Source organism: Panthera tigris, chromosome F2 (assembly GCF_018350195.1).
Source record: "Panthera tigris isolate Pti1 chromosome F2, P.tigris_Pti1_mat1.1, whole genome shotgun sequence".
Lineage (NCBI taxonomy): Eukaryota > Metazoa > Chordata > Mammalia > Carnivora > Felidae > Panthera > Panthera tigris.
The window spans coordinates 26,298,956-26,321,456 of record NC_056676.1 but is presented as its reverse complement, the minus strand read 5'-3'; the positions used below and the strand labels follow the sequence as shown (position 1 = coordinate 26,321,456).

Here is a 22,501-nt window from a genome sequence, read left to right as displayed (position 1 = left end):
AGCCAAATCCTAATAAGAGTCTTCATTAACATGTTGGCAGGGATTTATAAATTCTAGGTTTAAACAATTAACATGCTGAATTTACAGAGGTAAAACACTTACATGCCAAATACACTATGCCTGGGTTATCTAATTTTTCACTGTCTCTGAATTGGTACTCATTAGCTCCAAGAAAGTAAGGGCCATGTCTGGGTGTTCACCTTTATATGAAAACTGCTTAGCAAAACTCCTGGCCCCCAGCAGGATTCTGGTAAATAAATGAATGAAAAACAAATATATTTTTAAAGCAAGTATAGAAAGTGGGAAATAAAGCTTCCCTGAAACCTCAGCTTACTAGCTCCCTGGCAAATTAAAGAGGTATACTATATCTAGAGGTTAAATGATACAAATTGGAGCTTATTTTAAACATTTTCAACAAAAATCTTACATGTTCTACAGTTTTATATCCTTAATCAGATTCAGTAAATATAATTCAAGTATCTTGATAGCTTGGTACATATATGTATTATTAACAGCTCATGCGATGTTCACATGACATACATAAAGTTCCATGAATTAGAACCTGCTCTGAACATGTCATCCATATTATGGGGGGGGGGGGGGGGGGGTATGTTTCTCCCATTTCCACAAAAATTCAATGAAGCACAGTGTATCTGCTGGTCTACCTGAGAAGTACAACATGGTTGTCTTCCTTCACAGGTGCTAAATGAAAGCCTTGGTCTTCTTGAAAAAGACTTTCTTATCCTCCAGAACAGCACCATTCAACATAAACATAACACAGGGAACATATGTAATTTTAGATTTTCACACACATTCTCATTTCAACATGTAATCAGCATAAACTGAAACAGTTTACATCCTTTCCTTTTCATACTAGAACCTAGAAATCCCGGGTGCGTTTTACACAGACCTCCATTCGACCTACCCGCATTTCAGGTGGCTGGGAGCAACTACATTGGCCAACTGCAGCTCTAGAAAAACCTCCCCTCCTAAGCCTAAGTGAGCTGCATACCCTGTGAACTTGCAGCTCCTACTCTATCTCATCTGTACTGTTGGTTTATGTGGTAGAAAGGACTTTTTTTTCCCTTTGTTTTAACTAATTCAGGAAACCATCAACATCATCCTCCTTAGGACTGTTTTTTTCCGAGATCTCCTTAGTGTATGGAAGACAATAAATATTGCCGGTATAAATGATGTTAAATTGTACACCTTGAATGCAAAGATGAATGTGAACACTATTAAAATCCGTTAATAAACGTTCTTTTGTCCATGTTTCATCCTGAGTAATGCCTGTTTCACAGAAAAGTTATTTAAAGAAAAAATAAAAATCTTTCTTGTAACGCTCCTTTACAGGGTAAGCTCTCCAACATGTAACAATACAGTTGTCGTGGGAGTGTGTGCTCCTGGGGAAGAGAGGTGAGGCAACAACTGAAACGTACTTAAGACCTACTATGTGCAGGAAGGTTCACCTACCTGTCTTCAGCTAAAGCAAACCCTCCAGCCGAGACATTGCTATCCACACCACAGAATCAGTAGGCAGTGGAAATTCACGCAGCTACACATAACTGCCTGGTGAAGCTCAAAAAATACCTTCCCTCAGGCCCTAGTCTTAGAAAGTCAAACTCAGCTACCCAGGGGTGGGCGACCTCGCCTTTCCGCGGTTCTCAGAGCTCCTGGATGTTTCAGACGGACCCCGCGGCCAGGTGCTCGCTCCCCCTCGGAGAGCGCGAGCGCGCCCGGCCCGCCGGCAGGGCCTCTCGGGCCGCGGCTGCGCAGGACTGACGGCCAACGAGACGGGGTTCCCGGCCTTCCTAAGCCTGCAGGGGTCAACACGCTACCCACCCTCGGCACGCACGCGCCACAAACCTGCCCCAGCCCCGAAGCTGCCGCCCCCGCCCACCCCGTCCCGGGACTTTCCTCCCCAAGAGGCCATCCCGCAGCGAGCCCTCCACCCTGGGCTAGCCAGAGCCCGGCAGGCGCGGAGGCGCCCCGCTGCCACTCGGCGGCGCTTGTCCGGCGGCACGCCGCGGCGTCCGAGGACAGGGAAATCCTGCCCTCGGAGAGCGCCGACTCCTCCGCGGCCTCTTGACACAGCGGTCTCTTCCCCCACGAGGCCCCGACCCGGGGCTGATGGGCTCGCGACTGTCCTGCCAATCAGATACGTTTTTCTCCGAATGGCCAGCCGACCAATCACCGCGCGCGGGTGTCTTCTTCGGCTCTTCGGCTCTTCGGCCCTTCGGCCCTTCGGTTCGCCGGCGTTCGCTGTTGCTGGGCCCTCCCCGGCCTTCCGCACCGCTCTAAAGCTTAGTTCTCCTTGTTTAATTTCCTCTTTTTTCTCAGACACTTCCGGGTCCTGCGTCGCTCCGGAAGCCCGCGAGTTCCGGAAGCCTGGGTAATCCAGGTTCTGCTAGCAGAAGTCAGGCTTCCCAGAGAATGTTTCAGAAAAAGTTACGTGGAACGGGGGCGTTTCTCAGACTCGTAAGGTCAGTGTCTGCCGGAGAGAACCGGAGTGCAAACCGGAGGTCTTGGTTACAGCTGGGAGGGCGTGGAGTTTCACGACCTTGTCGCTGTCGCCTTTAGCTTCAGTTTCCCCGTTTATTGGCTTCCTGTCTTCCTGGAAAAAGCAAATCAAAGTGTGATTTTTGGGAAAGGCAATGAAGCAATCCCGAGCTCCTAAAAATGATCTTAGAATCGCACCATTAAAAGGAAAAAAAAAATAAAAATAAAAACACTGCTAGACTTGAGTTCCTGTGCCTTCCTCGAGGTGACTAAGACACTTCGAAATCACCGCGCATTTGGCGTTGGTGAGGTTTAATTCCTTATGAATGGCTTAAGAATTATGCAGTGTTCAAACTACTTAATATCGGATGGCTCATGTAAAGTGTTATATTTGGTACAAAAATAAGTTGAGTATGCTTAAGTTTCTAACATTTTTGAAAGCCTGTGAACTTAGAACTAGTTTTAATTTTCTTGAGGAAGAGCTGGCTCAAATGGTCTTGCGTAATTGCTTGCAATGAGTTTCTTATATTTAACATTGATTTCTGATAACTGTGAGAATAATTGACATTTTTCTTCTGGTATTTTAAAATAAAAGTCATTGTTTCTTTACTTATTTCTTTAGGTCCCATTTTCTAAAACATCACATTTAGTGAAAGGGCTTTTCACGAGACCAAGTTGTGTTGTTGACTGTTCACATCTAACACGTTCTGGTAGTCTTGATGCCCCTTGAGAATTTTTTACCTTAACAATTACAAGCAGTTACAGGGAGATTGAGACTTTATCCACACTACAATTTGCAGTCTAAACATCTTCCCCTAATACATTAACTTTAGTTAAACCTGAAAAAAATAAACTTGGGATGGCTGACTTCTTTTTCACTTTATCTTCTCTCTGATCTGCCCATATTTTCAATTACTTGTATCCAGAAACATTAGAGTTTAATGATCTTGAGTCAGAAGGAGATTGCAAAGAAAAGAGGTAATGGAATTATTTACAAAGTCAAAAAAAGGGCTTTTATATATACGGAGTATATATTACATATATATATAATATAGATACATATTATAGATACATATGTAATATATAATATGTATCTGTATCTATATCTATATCTGTATTCCCCCCCCCCTTAAAAAAAAGGAAGAAAATGGAAATAACAGGACATAGTAAAGAGAATGCTAGACTAAGTCAAAAGAATTGAATGCTAGTCCTGACTCTGGTTTTGTTCGACCCACCCTACCTTGTGGTCTTATTCTCTTCATTTTTAGAAATTAGGAGTGTCAGTCAATCTGTGGTTTTAAATCTGTTCTGTAGAATTCCTGTAGAAATTTCCTGGAACCACGCAGGGGAGAAACAAAGCAAGCCAGCTCTCAGCCATATTTTACAAGAGCAGCTATTTTATGTGTTGCTTGAAAAAGTGTTTTCTGTTAAGAAAATTAAATTCATGTCTTTGAGGAGATGATCTGCATTTCCTTCTAGCATTAAGATTCTGTTTCTTAGGGTAGTTATTCATTTGTATCCAATGTGCATTCATTCGATTTGTACAGTTTTTTAAATAGTAAAAGATAAATTCATGGTTAATTCATTACTGAAAGCCTCGAACCTCTGTGTTGTCTCATTGTTTAGTAAGTACAAATTTCACATTTAATTCTTCATGATCAGAATCATAATTCTTTATTTTTCTCTCTTCATCCTACCCTTGTATTTTAATACCAAATTTTTATGAATAAATTTATGTTTTGAGTCCTAGCCCCGTGTTTTCCTCAGAGCGTCACGTCATTTTAAAGTTTCTTTCTCTCTTGCACTCCACTGTGCTCAGGTTCCTGTTGCACAAGGAAGTGTATGGCATATGCACAATCTTTATTTCTGGACAAAAGTTCTGCTCTGAATCACTTGCTCCTTTTTTTCCTCCCTTGATTATCTTGGGCAACTTAGAAGCAAATTGGATGTCCCCTTTATCTCTTTCCTGTGAAATGACAGCAGTTTCTAAACATTCCATGTTCCTCTTCAGTTCCTTTGGAATGTGGAAGAAACCTCTGGAGAAAAGCTCTGTCCTGCTCCATTTGCCCCATGTAATCCTGGCACTGCAAATACCAGCACTGTCATTTCTCTACATGGAGGTGGAGGCAGGGAAAAGATGTCTAGCACACACTCTCCTTCCCATTGTGCACTGTTTATCAACTTTTCAACCTTTACCGTCTATAAAATCAAAATGCCCTTTTCTGTGTTGCTTTCTATTCTTTTAATATATTTTCCTTTTTTTTTTTTTTTTCAGAGCTCTTCCTTCTTAACTGCCTGTCAATAAGGTGAGATAAAATTCCATCCAATCTGTGTTTTCCTCTTACGGTTAAAACAAAAATACCCAAGAGCTGTAGAGTAGTTCTGTTTTGATTATGCATAACCGTTCCCTTCTAGTAATAGATGAATTGGCATTGCCTCTACTTTGCATATAGTGTGTGTTCATAACAGTTAAATGAATGTTCACGCCTCATTTTTTTCACCCACATATTCCCTTTGTTCAGATTTGACTTCCAGTCTCTTTGAATGGTTCTCTGACCACATGTACAGGGTCAGGGAGAGAGAATGTAGACAAGATGCATCCCAGGCAACACAGGCAACTTTACCACATTCCTTTACTTTCTTTCCCCATTTTACAGTCCTGAGAGCTTGACTAGCAGTCTGGTCTTGTGAATGATCATGAGGGGAAAAAAATTAGCTTTGAGCTCTGCGGGATTGAATCCATACTACTTACTAACTCCCTTTGTGTGTTCCACAGTTTCTCTAGTGTTTACCAGAAATTTCCTGATTGTCAGTCTGACCTTAAACAGGTGCTTAATCTTCTCAAGCCTAACTTTTGTCTTCTTAAGATGGACGTGATAGTACTTACTGTGTGATAAGGATTATATGAGATAATGTAAAGAAAACATAATGCCTTGCACATAATAATGTATCACGTGATACTTCTTCCTTTTCCATCGCTAACAATACCTCTTCTGCTTTGTGGATATTTCCATATTGTCTTGAATGCCATAAAATATGCAATTAAACATGTATGCCAGTAATATGAAAGTCATTTAAAATTCTCTTCTTAGGTTCTAAAGCCTTTTTCTAATTTTATAGCACACTAAAGACCTAGTTGCTTCATGTGTTTCATGTGGCTCTTTGTTTATCCTTGGATGGTAATTTCTGCTGTAGTTCATGCCTGCACTCTTAATAGTGCTTAGCCTTTAAAATAGCCCTATTTGTGTGTCGTGTTGTGCTCCTGAAGTGTTTATGTTCATCTTTTAGGCCCGTCACCACCTTGTCAGTCGAAGACACTAGTTCAGAGCATGGTTCTGCCACTTCTAGGTGTGTGATTTTACACAAGTCAGCAAATCTCTTTCTCTCTGTGCTTCAGTTTCCTTGTTTTAAAACATAAATGATAAAAGAACCTCTTTGATTAATATTGCAAGGATGAAGTTATTTAATATTTATTTTTTTCAAAGGATACTTAGCCATGATAGTTCCTTATTAGCACTTGATAACTGGTAAATGGTATATATTTACTACAGTCGTAAACTCATAAATTGGTAGGGAGTATCTTCCATAATGCTTTGCTGGTTTTTTTCTCTATGGTAGTGTCTTTGTCTCACATGTTCTGTTTTGATTTCTCTACTTTCTCTAGCCTTTTTCAAACTCATGTCCAACATTACCATTTCCGCAGTTGGAAACGGCTGTCCTTTTTTTTTTTTTCTTCCTCTTCCAAACTTTCCTAAAACAGTCCCTATGAGGATTCTAAATAGGTAAACTTTTCATAGTTAATTTTTTAAATTGATTCTTATATCTTTTAACTGCTAGAGAGTATAGTGTGGTAAAATGACTTGTCCAGAGGCACACAGCCTGTTGATGAACCTGGGCTAAAATACAGAACTAATCAGAACCAGTTGAACTCTCTTTCCCCATATTCAGTCAAACATCTGCTCTTTATTTTCACAACATGCTTTCTCTCTTAAAGACTCAGAAGTATCAACTTTCTGAAAGAAAAGATTATGAGTGCCATGCTTTTCTCTTAAAAATGTATTTGTAAAGCTAGGCCAACGTATTGGAAATTCTGTTTTAAGGTTTGAAAAAACCAGAGGGAAACTTTTCTGTTTGTTTTAGGTACTTGAATAAGTACATCATAAATATAATAGGGAGAATGCTCAATTGTGTAAGACTCACTGTAGTCTTGAAGATTGTAGTATTTGAGTTGAGTTTCCTTTTCTTTCTGAATTAAAAAAAAAATATATATATATATATGTGTGTAATGTATAATATGTATATATATGTATATATAGCATATATGTATATATATATAGTGTGTGTGTATATATACATATATATGTATATATATATATTCTCATCTGCTAGGGCAAGTTGTTCATCTTTTTGAGCAATTTATGCTATTTTGGAGTTTATCCTTCAGATACATTTTAGAAACATTTTGTTGAGTACTCACTACCACTCCCCAAAAGAAAAATCCTGTTTGGATTTTGATGAGGGTTACATTTAAAAGTAATTTAGAAGAATTTAGTGTCCACAACAGAATTTTAAAATTTCACATGTCTTGTCCATACCCCAAAGAGTACAATTGGAATTTGTAGCATTGGATATCTATAAACTATTGAAACTTAGTTTATATTTGATGAAAGAGAGGAACAACAGAATAGTGACAAGTCATTTAGCAAGCCTGTGGCAGAAGTGGGATTTGAACTTCTTGTTGTTGACTTCTAGGCCTATTCACAGTGCCAGAGGTCGCAGTGTCCTAATGGATCTCAGTCATAGCTTTTTCTCTTTTGCTTGTGTTTGAAATGTGCTCTGGGAATCGGTGTCCTGTTAAATCCCTCTTTGATGCATGTCCCACTTATTAGTATTGATTTCAATACAATGGACAGTAAATCTATCTGACTACACAAAGGAAATAAAATAGTAAGGTGTAGGTTCAAAGCTTAAGATCTCCAGTTATAGGACTTTATTCACATAACCTCATAATATGAAACCATTCATTTAAAATTTTTTCAAACCTAAAAGGAAAAATGAATGTATTGTCTCATCCATTTTGATTACTAGAACCTTTGGGATAGAGTGGCAGTGACATTGTCATACTAAAAATTAGTTGATTGTTGTGGATCTGGGAAAGGATGGCCTGGCAGTGGTTGCACAGATGGTTTGATACCTTAGAGATTACTTGGGAATCACATGTTTCTGCTGACAGAGTTTACAGGACTGTAAATTTAAATGTAGAATTTTTGTAGGCAGCATGCATTGACAAATATGCCTAATGGTAATACATCTAGTACTGAGAGTCTCGGAACAGGTCAATAATAATGTGTATATTGATAGCAGCAATGTAGGAGATGTTACTTGGTATTGTAGCTAAAAATCCATGTTATCCCCTTAATCATAATTACATTAATATTGACAAGCCCTTGACAATACCCACATTATTATTGATAGATTTCTGTCAATAACATGTTTTAAATAAAATATATTCATTCATAATTTGTACTATACTCAATGAAAGCTCTGAAATACATCCTGGAAAATTCTTCCTTCTTTAGTGAGATGCAATCATTTGATTTGGGTTTGGAATGTGATATAGATGCAAAGTTTTATTTGGGGGAATGGAAAGCATAAAAGGAAAAGAGTAGTTATTTAAGGGATAAGCTCTTAGTAAATGAATTTCGGGTTTTTTTCTTTTTTCTGTGAAAGAAAAGCAGTGTGACTTGTCTAGTGATAAAATGTTAGCAGGAGACCTTTTTAATAGTTTTTAGTGTTAGATCATTTTGTCTTTTTTTTTTTTAGATCATTTTGTCTTAAACATATGTATGTGACAGGTTAATCACACTAACCTGTAGATGCTATACTTTGCCTTGAGCGTCTTTTTCACATACTCTTAACATAGTAGTGTCCTTCACTAGACACATATTGTTTAGTGCCAATTATACTTCTAATTATTTTTAAAAGTCTCTTTGCATGACCATAAATATATCCCCCTGGTTGGCCCTTTAGATCTTAAATTAGTATGGTTTGGGAGGTGGGGATTGGGAAGGGAGTTATAGAATTGTGTATTAGAAGAATGAAATTTCATGTAGAATAGGAAAAGGTATTGCCTGTTTTTAGCATTTTGGAAAAATCAATTTGAATTAAATCTGATGGTGTTTGTTTCAATGCTGAACAATCCCAGCTTTAAAAAAAAAAAAAAAAAAGATTGTTTTGTACTTTTTTTTAAACTATTCAGGTTGGAGCCTACTTTTGAGAACGTAGATCCTAAACTACAAAACCCAATAATATGGGGATTGTTAAACCTTACTTAAATTAAATTCCTGAAATAGACTGGCTATTAGTTAGGAGTGGATGGCAATCACTATACCAGAGTCAGGAAGGTATTGGTTTACCAAAAAAGGATTGGGGTTTTTTGATTCAAAAATGCAGGGGTGCTATAATCTTCTTTTGATTTTCATTAGTTCTTAACTTTCATTACTTTAGTTCATTACTTTAAGTTGTTCAGAAAGTTATTAACACCTCAGTTAAGTGCCTTGCATTGTTGTAGGAGTCCTAGAACTGGTCTTCATGAACTGCAGCCTTCATTTTCTTCAGTCTTATTGAATTCTGCTATCAGAGTAATCTTTTAAAAATATATCTTGTTATGTCTCTTCTCTTCAATGATTATTCATGTTTATGAAATCATTGCAGTTTCCTTAAAGTGGGCTTTTTGCAGTGGGTTAACTCTTCAGCCAGTCTGTCCTGTCAACTTGTTGTGCTTAGTCACAGCACATGATTTGATTCTTTGCTTGTAGGTAACAAGCACAGCACAGTGATGGGAATTAAATAACCACGGATGCAGCTCACGTTGGAACCCATCCCAATATCTCCCAGATAAACTATGGCCATGTTTCATGGCTTGCACATTTCTGGGGTTTGCACACAACCTGTTCTTGTGTCTTAAATGACCTTTTTTTCTTTTCTGCCTGGAGAGTTTTGTGATCCTTCACATTTCAAGATTCATTCTTTGCTTCAGAGATCAATGGCTAGTCCTGATCATAGTAGCATCCTATTTCTTTAAAAATGATTGACTAAAAGGAAGTTAACTGAGAGTTAAATTTTTGGATTGAATTCCTGGTACCTAGGAAATTGCCTGGCATTTGGTAAGTGCTCAAAAAATGTTGGTTAGATTGAGCCACTTGTCAGAGAATTAGGATTCACTAAAACACTCTCCTTACATTATATTGCGAATAACTTTATGTGACTTTTACAGGTATTTATGACATTTTGCAATGCTTCACACCTGTTATGAACAATAATTGTTGTACAGCAGTGGAGGGAAGAGGATTCATTCTATAGTCAGATTAATTGAATTTCTAGTTATTTCTGTTTTATCAGTTTCTTCTACTCCAGGGCCTTCCCCTTCTCTAAAGCCAACATTCTAGAATAACTGTATCTGCGCAAAAAGGGAAACAAAAGGAAGAGGAATGGAATGTCACATGTTGGTGATGAACTAAGGTTGGATGCCCATCTGGACTGCCTGTACCATGTCCTATTCAGCAAAGCACCCTAGGGTCAGATAATCAGTGTGCATTCCTGAAGTTTTCTTACTTCCAAATGACAAGCATTACCATATTGATGAGGGTTAAATAACCAAGGGAGAGGGTCCTGCTGGGACCCATCCCCATTCTCTCAGAATTCCTCCTCCATCATCTCCTTTTAGATAAGATACAAGAGTGTGATGAGTTCCACTGAACCATGTCCCTGCCCCTTCTCGCCTAGCCCCCATACACGTACACATCATAGTGATGTCAGGTTCACTATTTAACTGCCACAATTATATTTTAATTTTGTAGTCAGTATTTCCTGGAAAAAAAAAAAAAATCCCTTTACCACAGGTTGATTGAGGCATTAGTATGAGTAATAATGAAGATTTCAGTCTTTTGAAATAAATTTGCCAAAAACAACTCAGAGTCTTTTTCTTCTTATGCCCATCCCTAGCCAAAGAAGCAATAATATAGTAATAATAATACTTTCCAGTTTCCAAACCACTTTCATAACATTATCTGGTTTAATCTCAACAACTTTGTGTGGTAGCTGTTATTTCCAACTTTGTGAAGAATCTGAGGGTAATGACTTTTTTTTTTTAAGATCACATAGCAAGTAAGTGACAAAGCTGGAACTTGAGCTCAGGTCTGATTGGTTTTAAATCTGCTTTTTTCTACTCTGTCACAGTTGCCTAAATAGGAATGTAGAGCATAGGGAGGGGTATTCCACTTGAACTTACTATGGTGTGTAACGGACAGTGTCTGTTCTATGTTTACAACTAAAAGAAGTCACAAAAATGACTAAAATGTTGGAAAGTAAAACCTAAAACAAAAAAATAGAGAAATTATTCATCTGGAAAAGCAAAGGCTGAAGAACAGTTTAATGATAGTCTTTTGGTCCATTACGTAGGGAGGAGATCGAGCCCAGCTGTTCTTAATCTACAATGAGGCCAGGCCTGGGGAGAAAAAGAGGAAAGGGGAAAAAAAAAGTTAAACTGTAACAGAAGGGATAAGAAAGAATTTTTCGATAATAAGGATTGTTAAATATTGGATTGGTTAGAGAGTGTGTTAAGTCTCCTTTTCTGGCAGCCATTAAAAATTCCTGTCTTTGCTAAATGTTAAGTATGATTCCTCCAGAAATGAGGTATTTGAAATAGATGATTCTTCTGAGAAACCACTCCCTCTGACCAGTTTTTCACTAAATATAAGTAAGGAACCTGAACAGAGAAGGCTCCCTTCACCATCCAGTTCATCTAGATGCTTTCCTACAGTATTCAGTCAGTACACTCATTAACTACCAAGCTACTCATTCCATTGCACATAGATTCAACAAATATTTATTGAACAGCTACAATAAACCCATCTTTGTGGTAAACTCTATAATTAATAACGTACTCATCAACCACAATGCAGAACTGATGATGACTCTAGTATTTAAAGCTACATAAATGGGCACAACCGGTCCTCCAACGTAAGCCATAGATTTCATCTGATACTCAACTGAAAAAAAATAATCGATCCAGTCCAGTTTTGGGGGTGTGAGAGACGTAAGAGGAGGGAACTGGTAGTGTGGACTTATATCCATGTACAGTAAGGTCAGAGCTTTTCAAGGGTTATTTGACAATAAGAGAGCTTCCCTTATCTTGCTGACCACAGAAGGTGAAATCTGGGGAAGATGCAGAGTTTAGCCACTATTATAGTAGTCACATTTGCCATATGCCCACATACCATGGATGATTGTAGAATTTTGCATGAGGAAAACTTAGCTAGAAATCAGTCGCTTTGTAGGTGGTGGGTGCTTTGAGCAAAAAGTATAAGATAAGGCACTTTTCCTTAACTGGTTCAGGGAAAGAAGATGCACTGACATGACTGAAATTACAGGACAGGTGGTTGAGGGCTCAAGTGAGTGGCACAGACCATCGCTGCCAGAGTTGAAGGTGGTGATAATAGGAGTTGGAGATAGTTTTGAAAGTTTCACAAAAAAATGTTGAAATAGAGTTGGAATGTGAAGGGCAGAGAGTTGAGGGCAGCGGGGATAGTTGGGAGAAAAGGTAAGTGTTTAGGGGCCTGAGAAAAGGCACAGAGTCAGGACTGAAGGATGGCATGGAATTAAAGAGCTGGAGACACAATTGACTAGGTTAGGTCTGAGAAGTTTGTACTTTATTCCAGAGGTAATGATGAGGTGAGAAACCGGTGATTTGGTAAGTGTAGGCAAATACACTTTTGGTTTTGCTTACGGGTTTTTTTTTTTTTAAAGTTCTAGTTTCTTTCCTCAATTACATAACTGATGTAAGTTAGAAAATTTGTAAACTGCAGAAAAAAGTGAAAAAAATCTTACTGATGATTTTTTGCATGAATTTTGGAATTCTTTTTCTACTGAGATAACTTCGAAGTGTTATATATATTCTCTTTGAGGACCTGTGATATCATATACCTCTGTTCCTAACCTAGTTGTCTGTTTACTTGCTTGCCACCCTTGCTAGACCTTGGTTAGGGTCCTGAAGTGAGAATAAGGATTTAAAAAAAAAAAAATTTTTTTTAAGTTTATTTTTTTATTTTGAGAGAGAGAGAGAGGGGGAGAGAGAATGAATGAATTGGCTCTCGTTCCAGGCCTACTGAATCGGAAACTCTGGAACTGAGACACTGTAGTCTAAGAAGTACAAGCAATCATGATAAACACTCAAGTGTGGAAACCACTAGCAGAGAAGAACAGTGAGACTACAGGACTCATGTGAAGACCACAGTATAGGAAGATTGGAAGCCCACAGATGTGTGTGATGTCAGTGAACATAACCATTGAACAGCCATGGTAGCTGGAACGGGAAAACTAGGACAGTAAGATTATGTTGTTACAAAGAAAGCTGAGTATGTTGTAAATGGACAGGATCTACTGATCTTGTTTAGTTCACTGCCTTCCTGATCTTGGCATTTAGGTAGAGCAGGTAGATTTAAAATAGATTAGTCCTAGGAGAGGGACCCCACATTCAAAATCTACACTCAGATTGTCTCTCCTATATCTCCACACACCTGCCTACAAACTCTAGCTGTCTCATCGGAGCCTCAGATCTCTAAAACTACTGTGGTCATTACCTTTCCCTTCAAACCTGTATCACTGCTTGTGTTTCCTATTTCAGCAAATTGGGTTATCATCCACTCAGTTCAGTTATTCTTGGCTTATTTCTCCCTAAATCGTGTCAGTTCTGCCTCTTCGTAGCTTTAAAGATACCTATTTTTCTCCAGCCCTGCTGATATCTTTATAATTTAGACCATCATTATTTTCTCATTGATCACTTTAATAATCATTTAACAGTCATCTTAACTGGTCTCTAAGCCTCAAGTCTTTTCACCCTCAAATCTATTGTGAATATGGCCAGAACAGGCTGTCACAAATGCACATTTGATTAGTTCTTTTCTAAAAACTCTCCAGTGACTCCCCATGAACATAAAATAATGTTGATAAAATACAGCTTCCCCAACTTGGCTATTAGGGGCTTTACCACTGGTCTCCTGTTTCCTTTCCAGCCTGTTGTCCTTGCACCTTCAGGCCTTGCAGCTGCTCACCCTTTCCTTGGAATGCCATTCTCACCGTTCTCTACCAATCTGACACTGCTAGTCCTTCAGGTAGCCACTTAGATAGTACCTCTCCACGAAGCCTTCTCCGACCTCCTGAGGTCTAGTGTTAAGAATAATGCCTTGAATTTCCCCTTGCGTATCCCTCGTTGCACCTATTATTGCCTGTTTATTATTTTATATAGTGCATTCTTCCCCGCCCCCCACCACACTACATTGTAGTCTCCGCAAGGGTTGAGACTGTGTCAGTTCTACCATTACATCACAAGCTCTGACACATTAACTGGCAAATAGCAGATGTACAACAACCATGTTGAAATAAGTAATAATCAACAATCTGGATATGGTTGTTTGAAATCATTTTGAAGGCTAATGGGTAGGAATTTGTCTTTTCTATCCTTCACCTACCCCTGACTTTATCCTATTCATCTAGCATGTGTAGCTTACATCCTGTGTACCGGGCACTGTGCAAGTTGTGAAGATTCAGCTGTGACAAGATTCAATCTTTGCAACAGGCTTTATCCTCTAGTGGAGGAAATAGTTTTAAAGTAGTGTGTGTATAGTACATAAAGGCCAAGAAGGTGAAAGAACAGAGTGCTAAGGGAACAACTAGAAGAGGCACCAACCCAAATTTGGGGAGTCAGGAGGAAGTTATGCCTACGCTATTAATTAAAAATTTAGTACTTAAAAACTGAAAACTGAGTTTTTCAATTAAAGAACAGGAACATACTGTTCCAGATGGAGGGAACAGACCATAAATGTTTACTAGGGAACTAGAGAAGGGGGCACCTTATGACTGCGGGTCATAAGATTGTGTGTTCAGAAGACTTTAGTGTGGGGAATGCACTGAAAAAGCTAAAAGGTAGGATAGACCAATTAGATGTAATCCAGCAGAGAGATAAGGGCAGCCAGAATTTAGGAAGAGGCTTGCAGGGGAAAGAGTAGTGAATGGATTAAAAAAATATTTGGGGCAAAGAGCAGACCTTGAAGATTGATGCGATTTATAGAGAGAAGAAAGGGAACTCTGTCCTAACCTCCTTCTTTTCCTGTAGTTCCTGGCTAGTATGAGGCAAGGATTTTACAGAATTTGCAGCAAAATCCCCACTGCCATAGCTCTGGGCTGTGGAATTTTGAGGGAGCTGCAGGAAGGGGGCAAAGGTGAGATCACCCCAGAAGGCAGATGACATTTATGGGATAGAAGTATTCCTGTCAAATGTCTGGTTTGGGAGGAAAGCAGCACTAAACAACCTGTTATTTAATAGGCACTTTTGTTTTCTGTACCTGAACTTGTAAAGCATGCAGTCTGCCACTGAGTCATCTAGGATCTGTGAGTAATTTAAAAACATCCCTCTTAAAAACCTCTTTAATTGTCAAAACAAACAAACCTCTTTAATTGTCAAAGATATTCCCTCTTTCAAGAGGTGCAAACTCTATTATAGGATGTACTTTCAGTTCTTTAACTCCTAGCAAATTACATGTAATATCTTTTTAGTAAAAATCATAAATAGAATTTGAAAGGACTTCAGAGGTCAGTTTATCTCAGCCCTCAGTTTTGTAAGTGAAAAAAATAAAGCAGAGATTAGGTGAAACAACTTGTCCAAGATCACCACTGCCACACCCCTGGTGACAGTGAATTTCAGTGGGACACCTGCCTCCCTCTGTAACTTAGTGTTCTGTTAGTACGCCAGGCTTTTTGAAGGCCCAGCGATCATTCATGATCAAGCTCCATGTGTTCAGGGCCCATTTTAGAAACTGAGTTTAAATAGATTGCTTGTCATAGTTTGGATTTACCAGTTCTTTAACAGTAAGTAAAATATCTAAACTGGTCTGTACATTCCTTGACAACAGCAGCCACTGGGTGGCTTGTACATAATAGGCATTTAATAAGCCAGTCATACCTAATTAACTACTAGTCAGTTTTTTCTATTTCTGTCCCCCTAATCCTGCTAAGGGGATTTTTGTCCCCTTAGCACCTATATGATTCTTTAGTGTATTTGTGAAATGGTCCTAGTATATATTTTTACATCATAGTTTTCTTAGAAAACTGTATGGGGGCTCCTGAGTGGCTCAGTTGGTTGACTGTCTGACTGGCTCAGGCCATGGTCTCATGGTTCGCGATTTAGAGCCCTATGTTAGGCTCACTGCTATCGGCAGTCTGCTTCAGATCCTCTTCCACCCACTCTCTACCCCTCCCCTGCTCATGCTCTCTCTCCTTCTCTCCCTTTCAAAAATAAATGTTAAAAAGAAAAAGCTGTATGATGTGTACCTTCTTAATATCTTAACAGCATTTCCGTATTCATGTTGCTTTGTGCTAGTATGTATCTTCTACAGTAGTGTGATAGCATAATAAACCCTGATTGTGCATTTTAATTTTTTCTCCTAACTTCCTTTATGGACATAAAACATATTTCAGAAAGATTAAATGACTTGTTAAAAAATATACCTTTGGAGTTAGTAGAAGTGCTGGCAATTAAACTGGGGTCTTGACTTACATTCCTTGGAATGTTCCATAGAGTTCACTGTATTTATTAAGTTCATGTATTTGTCCATTACTCATGTTATTATTTAGCGTCATCACTGTTAGCATCAGGATTTTATGATCTCTGCTAAAATATCTGACCAAGGAGAATACTTGGAGGTAATTTGTGGAGAAAAAGGTGCAACTTGCTACCCCAGTTATTCCTTTAATGAAGGGTCAAAAAAGGAGGGAAAAAAAAAAGAAAGGAAATGAAAAGAAAGACAAGCAAGGAAAAGAACAAAAGGAGAAAGTAAAAGAAAGAGAAGGAAGAAGGTTGCAGTAAGAGGTGATCGCTCACTGCTCTCTGACACCTGCCAGCCCCGTCTGTGTGTCTTGGGTCATTGGTGTACCACAGTCGTAGACATGTAAGTTGAGGAGATGGTATGAGCTCGCAAACGTCTGATGTTCTCTAATTGTACTTTACCCTAGAGACCTTCAGAGAAGACATGGCTTCCAGAGAAGAGAAGACAAAGAGGACAAACAGAGTGCTAAGAATAAGTCAGTTGGATGCACTTGAACTAAACAAGGCCCTGGAGCAGCTGGTCTGGTCCCAGTTTACTCAGTGCTTTCATGGATTTAAGCCAGGGCTGTTGGCCCACTTTGAACCAGAGGCGAAAGCATTCCTGTGGCTCTTCTTGTGGCGCTTCACCATCTACTCGAAAAATGCCACCGTGGGACAGTCCGTTTTGAATATACAGTACAAAAACGACTTTTCCCCGAAGCAGAGGTACCAGCCACCGAGCAAGAATCAGAAGCTGTGGTATGCTGTGTGTACAATCGGTGGCACGTGGCTGGAGGAGCGCTGCTACGACCTCTTTCGAAACCGTCATCTGGCGTCATTTGGGAAAGCCAGGCAGTGTGTGAACGTCATGGTTGGACTTTTGAAATTAGGTGGGCTGATTAACTTCCTGATTTTCCTTCAGAGGGGCAAGTTTGCAACCTTGACAGAACGTCTCCTAGGCATCCGTTCTGTATTTTGCAAGCCCCAGAGCGTGCGTGAAGTTGGCTTTGAGTATATGAATAGGGAACTTCTCTGGCATGGTTTTGCTGAGTTTCTGATTTTTCTCTTACCACTTATTAATATCCAGAAGTTGAAAGCTAAGTTATCCTCGTGGCGTATTCCTCTGATTGGTGCTCCTAACGGTGACAGTGCCTTAGCCACCAGCGGCAAACAGTGTTCTCTGTGTGGAGAGTGGCCCACCATGCCTCACACCATAGGATGTGAGCATATCTTCTGTTACTACTGTGTTAAGAGTAGTTTCTTATTTGACATGTACTTTACGTGCCCTAAGTGTGGCACAGAGGTACACAGTCTGCAGCCACTGAAGTCGGGAATCGAGATGTCAGAAGTGAATGCTCTTTAGAAACTAAGACTGTGTCCTCTGAGGAAAACTGTATTGTCTTTAAGTCCTTAATATTAGTCATGCTAAGCATACCGTTCAGGTGTTTTTTTCTGAGGGGAGGTGCTTCTCTGCCACTGTCTTCTGTTCCTTTCCAGGCATGACTAAATTCTAATCACTAGAAACCACATGATTCTAAATACATTATGTAAACAATAATGTACTACTTTCTCTAAATCATTGCATTCAATTTTTAGTGTTGAGAGGAGTGGACAGTTTTTGTCAGTGTACTAAAAATGCTCTTTCATTTTGCTACTTCCTGGAAAGAGGTTAGATTCTAAAACAATTTTGGAGACTCTGGGGTGAGTGTGTATTTATTTTCAGAGGTGGCGTTGTAACATCATAATCTGACATTGATAAAGCCCTGTTGTTTTAAACCTTAGGGTCTGATGCCCCAGTTGTAATTTTAAGCTTTTCTTTAAAACCCGATTGTAGGGGGTTCGCTTGGCTTCATTCGCAGGCAAAATGAAGGCCACCAGAAGCTCCAGGCTGATGTTCTGCCAACTTTCTGATCCGCCTGAAGTGAGGGCTTCCTGCCTAATAGTTCTCGCGAAGTCTAGGACTCACTGTCATTGGTCTGCCTGGGACTATGTCCACATTTGTGAACCAGGATAGAAAACTACTACTCTTGATTACTCAGACGTGGGTGACATCCTCACGTGTGTCACATGGACCCGTAGTAGGAGAGTAGGCAGTTCACCACAGGAAACTGAAGTGGCTTTGAAAGAATAGTGGACATGGGGTAGGTAAAAACAACAGATCCCTATTAGAGTTTACATTTGCCCTTTTTACCAAAAGTCTGCATGCAGTTTTTAATTTTACCGGTGATCTAAGTTGATGAGGACATAACTGAATGATTAACTTACTAGATTGCAGATTTGAAAGGATTAAATAAATAAAGTCAACACATTTTGTTATAATAACAATTTGGTTACAGTGTTATTTTGGTAAAGTGTGTTCTGAGTAGATGCCCGTACTATCATAATTTTAACATGAAAATAGTATTTTACATATATGCTAACTAATAGAGTTGTCAATATTATGGGGTTTTGTGTTTTTCCAGACACTAATGGCAGTACAATGTATTTTTTTAATTTTTTATTGTTATTTAACATCTCCCACCTCACTAAGTGATTACCCACATGGAGTCAGGGAGTATGACTGTTTTGCTCATCACTGGATAACATACCTCTCCAATAGAGACATTCTGTTAGCTGAACAACAAAACCTAATAATCACAGATCGGGTTTTGTAGAAGCAGATGTTGCAGGGGTTTTGAAGTTCTTTGGCCTGGATTGGGCCGAAGTAGTCTGACCTTCTTACCTACACCTCTGGGTCACTGGCCATGGGCTTCTCTGGGAAGGGTGTGGCCTAGAGCATGGCGCCTCTCTGCAGCTGAGGCAGACCCCAAAGGAGCTGACCCCATCCTCCAGCTGGGCAACAGATCCATCCTGGGAAGAGCTGGGTGTCCAGCCTAGTGTTTACCACACCTAATACTGTCTCTCCATTGTTTTCCTTCATAGTTTTCCATTTTTGTTTTTCTTGCTTGCAAGCATGCAGACATCACACAAATGGCAGGTAGCCGTTCAACTTAAAACCATTGGGTTTAGGACTGACTTGTGCACTCCAGTGCTTCAGGGAACTCCAGCTCACTGCAGAGACCTAGGCCTGCTGGCTAAGTTGCTCTGACAGTCCCAAACCCCATTCAGTCCCTGCCTCGCTGTGCACTGCCACGAGACTTGCTTTAACATTGGTGCTTCTATTCCTGTTCCCCAGTGGTCTTAGGGCTCAAGGTGCAGTATAACTGGGTCATATTTAGCTGCATGATGTATTTCTGCTTTAGCCTCAAGAACCTAACTATCATCTGTGAGTATCTCCCCTTGGGAAGATAAAAACTTTTACACTAACATTGTTTTTCCTCTCCCATGTAACTTGTTCTCAAATCAGATTTGCTACTTGTGTATATAATGTATCCAGTTGCTTCAGTGATCATATCTAAAATAGGTACCAGTCAAAACTAACCCAAGGCATGTCCTGCATCCTTGCTCCCAACAACCCCCGCCTCAGAACTCAGTTCTTTAACTCCTCTGAGATTCAGCTTGAAATGCTTGCTTCCTGTGAAATGGACATTCAGTTATATCTACCTTTTAGGACTGTGATGGGAATTAAATAACATCATTCTTTTAAAAATTACTTACGAAGCCCCTACAGGCATTCTTCTATATTCAGAGATTTACTCATAAATAAAAACCCCTGCTCTCATAGAGTTTATATTCATGGAGGAATAATAGACAATAAAGACATATGGAAGATCGTTTCAGATGTTGGAAGTACTCTGAAGTATAAAAGAAATGGAGAGTGACAAGGGATTCTGTTTTAAACTGAATACTCATGGAAGGCCTCTCTGAGGAGTTGAAGTTTAAAAAGACATCAGAATGAGCTGAGGGAAAAAGCCAAGTAGGGGACAGGTGCTGGGATAAAGATAGGGCAAGTGCCCAAGCTCCTAGATGAGAGTCCATTCCTGGTTGAGGAACAGTAAGAAACAGAGTGACAAGAGAGAGGGGTAGGAGGTGAGTGAGGTGAGGGGGCCCAGGGTCAGGCCACGCAGGCCGTAGTGAAAAAAATACCTGGATTTATTCCAAGTACGAGGAAGCCACTGGAAGATTTTAAGCAGAGAAGTTACAAGTTGAGATTTTTAAAGGATCCCTGTCATTAATCTATGGAGAGGTATGAGGAAAAGCCAGAAAACCTAGTCAGAGTCTACAGCAAATAATCATTTGGTATGAACAATAGTTATTATTATTTCCATTAGGTTTGTGGTACATTAACAGTGTCACTATCTGAACTGGTCAGGAACCTGGAAGTAAACAAAGCTGTAGGAAACCAAAATACATTTTCATGGATTCCACACAGCAAAGCTCTACTCGAGGTATTTCCTTGAGTCCCCATTTAGAAGCTGCTTTATTTTGAATAGAATTCTAATGAACTTTCAACAACAGAAGAAAATAACAGGTAAGAGGGAGGGAGAAGACTGATGAAAGCAAGCATGTTCACAGTAATAAATAATTAAAAAAAAAAAAACAAAAAAACTTGTATCAGTGAACAACAACAAACAAAAAAACCCTATAATCTGGTGGCAGAGCAGGGACACACAGGCTCTGAGGACCAAATGAATAATTATAATAGTTTAAGAAAATGACCTTGGATCATCAAAGTATACCTTATATTCTGTATAATTTGGTTAAGAAGGCAGGGACATTAGTATTCTTATATTTGAGGATGCCTTCAAGTTATGTTGGCACTTACAGGCAAAAACTTAATTCACTCAGAACATTTGCTTTTAACAAAAAGCTGTTTTTCCTAACAGCACTTAACAAGTGAAGTGTTACTGAGTTAAGATCTTTTCAGCAACAGAACAATTCCAAACACATTTTTTAGCCAAACCAGTTGGCCATATTATCTATAGAACTGATGCTCCATGGTTCTCTCCAGCTAAAACTAGTAGATAACAGCACGTTTATATTCATCACAAGTAAGTTGACAAGTATTTCGCTTGTATGTCTGGGGTTTTTATTGCTTCAAAAAGCATTAAATCGTGAAATAAGACACTATGCCTTCATGTTTCCAAGTAGTCACTTGTTTTCTCTTGATATTTTTGAGAAAAAGCTGATGATTTGAAAATGTCATTTTTCTTGAAAGTAAGCATCATTATCATTTTGTCCAATGGCCTTCATCGAATACTGCCTTGAGTTGTTTTGTGGCAATTAGGACAATTCAAACAAGATTAATAATACGGGTAACTCCTGAGGCCAGAAAATCCAAAAGCATGGTATTCAATAGGTAGTTCACTTTCCTTCTCATTAGTAATAATTTCTCACTAACAGATTCAACCCATCCATTGCTGATATTCCAGAGCCAATAAAACTGAAATCTGTTAAGTAAAACTGATTTTAAAATCAAATGGATGTGGACATGTTTATATGCATCGACTTTAGAATTTATCTCAAGGAAATGGTAAGAATTTGGATATAGACTTATTGAAATGAATTTCACCATAGCATGATTCATAATAAACATGGGAAGCAGCAAAAATGCTTAATAATAGGGAAATAAATAAAATAGTATAGCCATTTAATTGATTCAATGTCATATATAAGTACCTTGCAAAATTTGTGCAAAATTATATTAAATGGGAAAAGTGCACACAATGTAATACTGAAGGAAGTTGGATATTAAATATGATCTCTCAACACCCATATCTGTATCTTGAAATGAGACAAACAGACACTTACCATGAGCTAATAAGCAGACACATATGTATATTACAATAAATGTCTTAGGGTAATTCAACTATTCATTAATCTTTACGTTGTCTTTTATTTCCCAAATTTTCTACATTGAGCATATAATATTTCTTGATTACACCAAAATCAGCTGTTTCTTTTTTTGTTTGTTTGTTTATTTATTTGGGGGCAGGGGGGGGGGGGTGGAGAGAAAGAGAATCCCAAGCAGGCCTCTCACTGTCAGCATGGAGCCCGATGAGGGGCTTGAACTCAGGAACCATGAGATCATGACCTGAGCCGAAATCAAGAGTCAGACGGTTAACCAACTGGGGGAACCAGTTATTTCTTTAAAATCTTGGCCAATTTTGTTTCATTCAATTAAAAGGTAAAACTTCTGCCCAGCTAGTAAGCAAGTTAATGTGACTTTAGAAGATAGAAGATCCTAAAAACCTGAGAGTATCCATTTTTTTTTTTTTTTTTTTTTTTTTTTTTTGCATGACAGTAAAATCCTGCCTTTCTGGCCAACCATAACTTGAAATAGTCTGAATTATTTCATACATTTTGAATTAAATATTAAACTTGATTCCACATAATATATACATTTCTTAACCAGCTAGAAGTATATAGGCAACAGAAAGGTAAAAAGTGCCCACTCCCTTTTCCAAAAGTATTTGCTATTTT

General features: G+C 38.9%; 1 protein-coding gene across 2 annotated transcripts; it reads left to right on the top strand.

Annotated features, from left to right (window-relative positions):
- Nucleotides 1-2,061: 2,061 nt before the first annotated feature.
- Nucleotides 2,062-21,871, top strand: PEX2 (peroxisomal biogenesis factor 2). Of its 2 annotated transcripts, XM_007080343.3 has the most exons (3): nt 2,062-2,483; nt 4,775-4,805; nt 16,567-21,871. In XM_007080343.3, exon 3 carries the CDS (start codon nt 16,584-16,586, stop codon nt 17,499-17,501), a length of 918 nt encoding a protein of 305 aa, XP_007080405.1. In that variant the 5' UTR covers nt 2,062-2,483; nt 4,775-4,805; nt 16,567-16,583; the 3' UTR covers nt 17,502-21,871. The 2 variants fall into 2 exon arrangements, with proteins under 2 accessions (XP_007080405.1, XP_007080407.1); XM_007080345.3 differs by lacking the exon at nt 4,775-4,805 and having other exon boundaries at nt 2,064-2,483.
- Nucleotides 21,872-22,501: the final 630 nt, after the last annotated feature.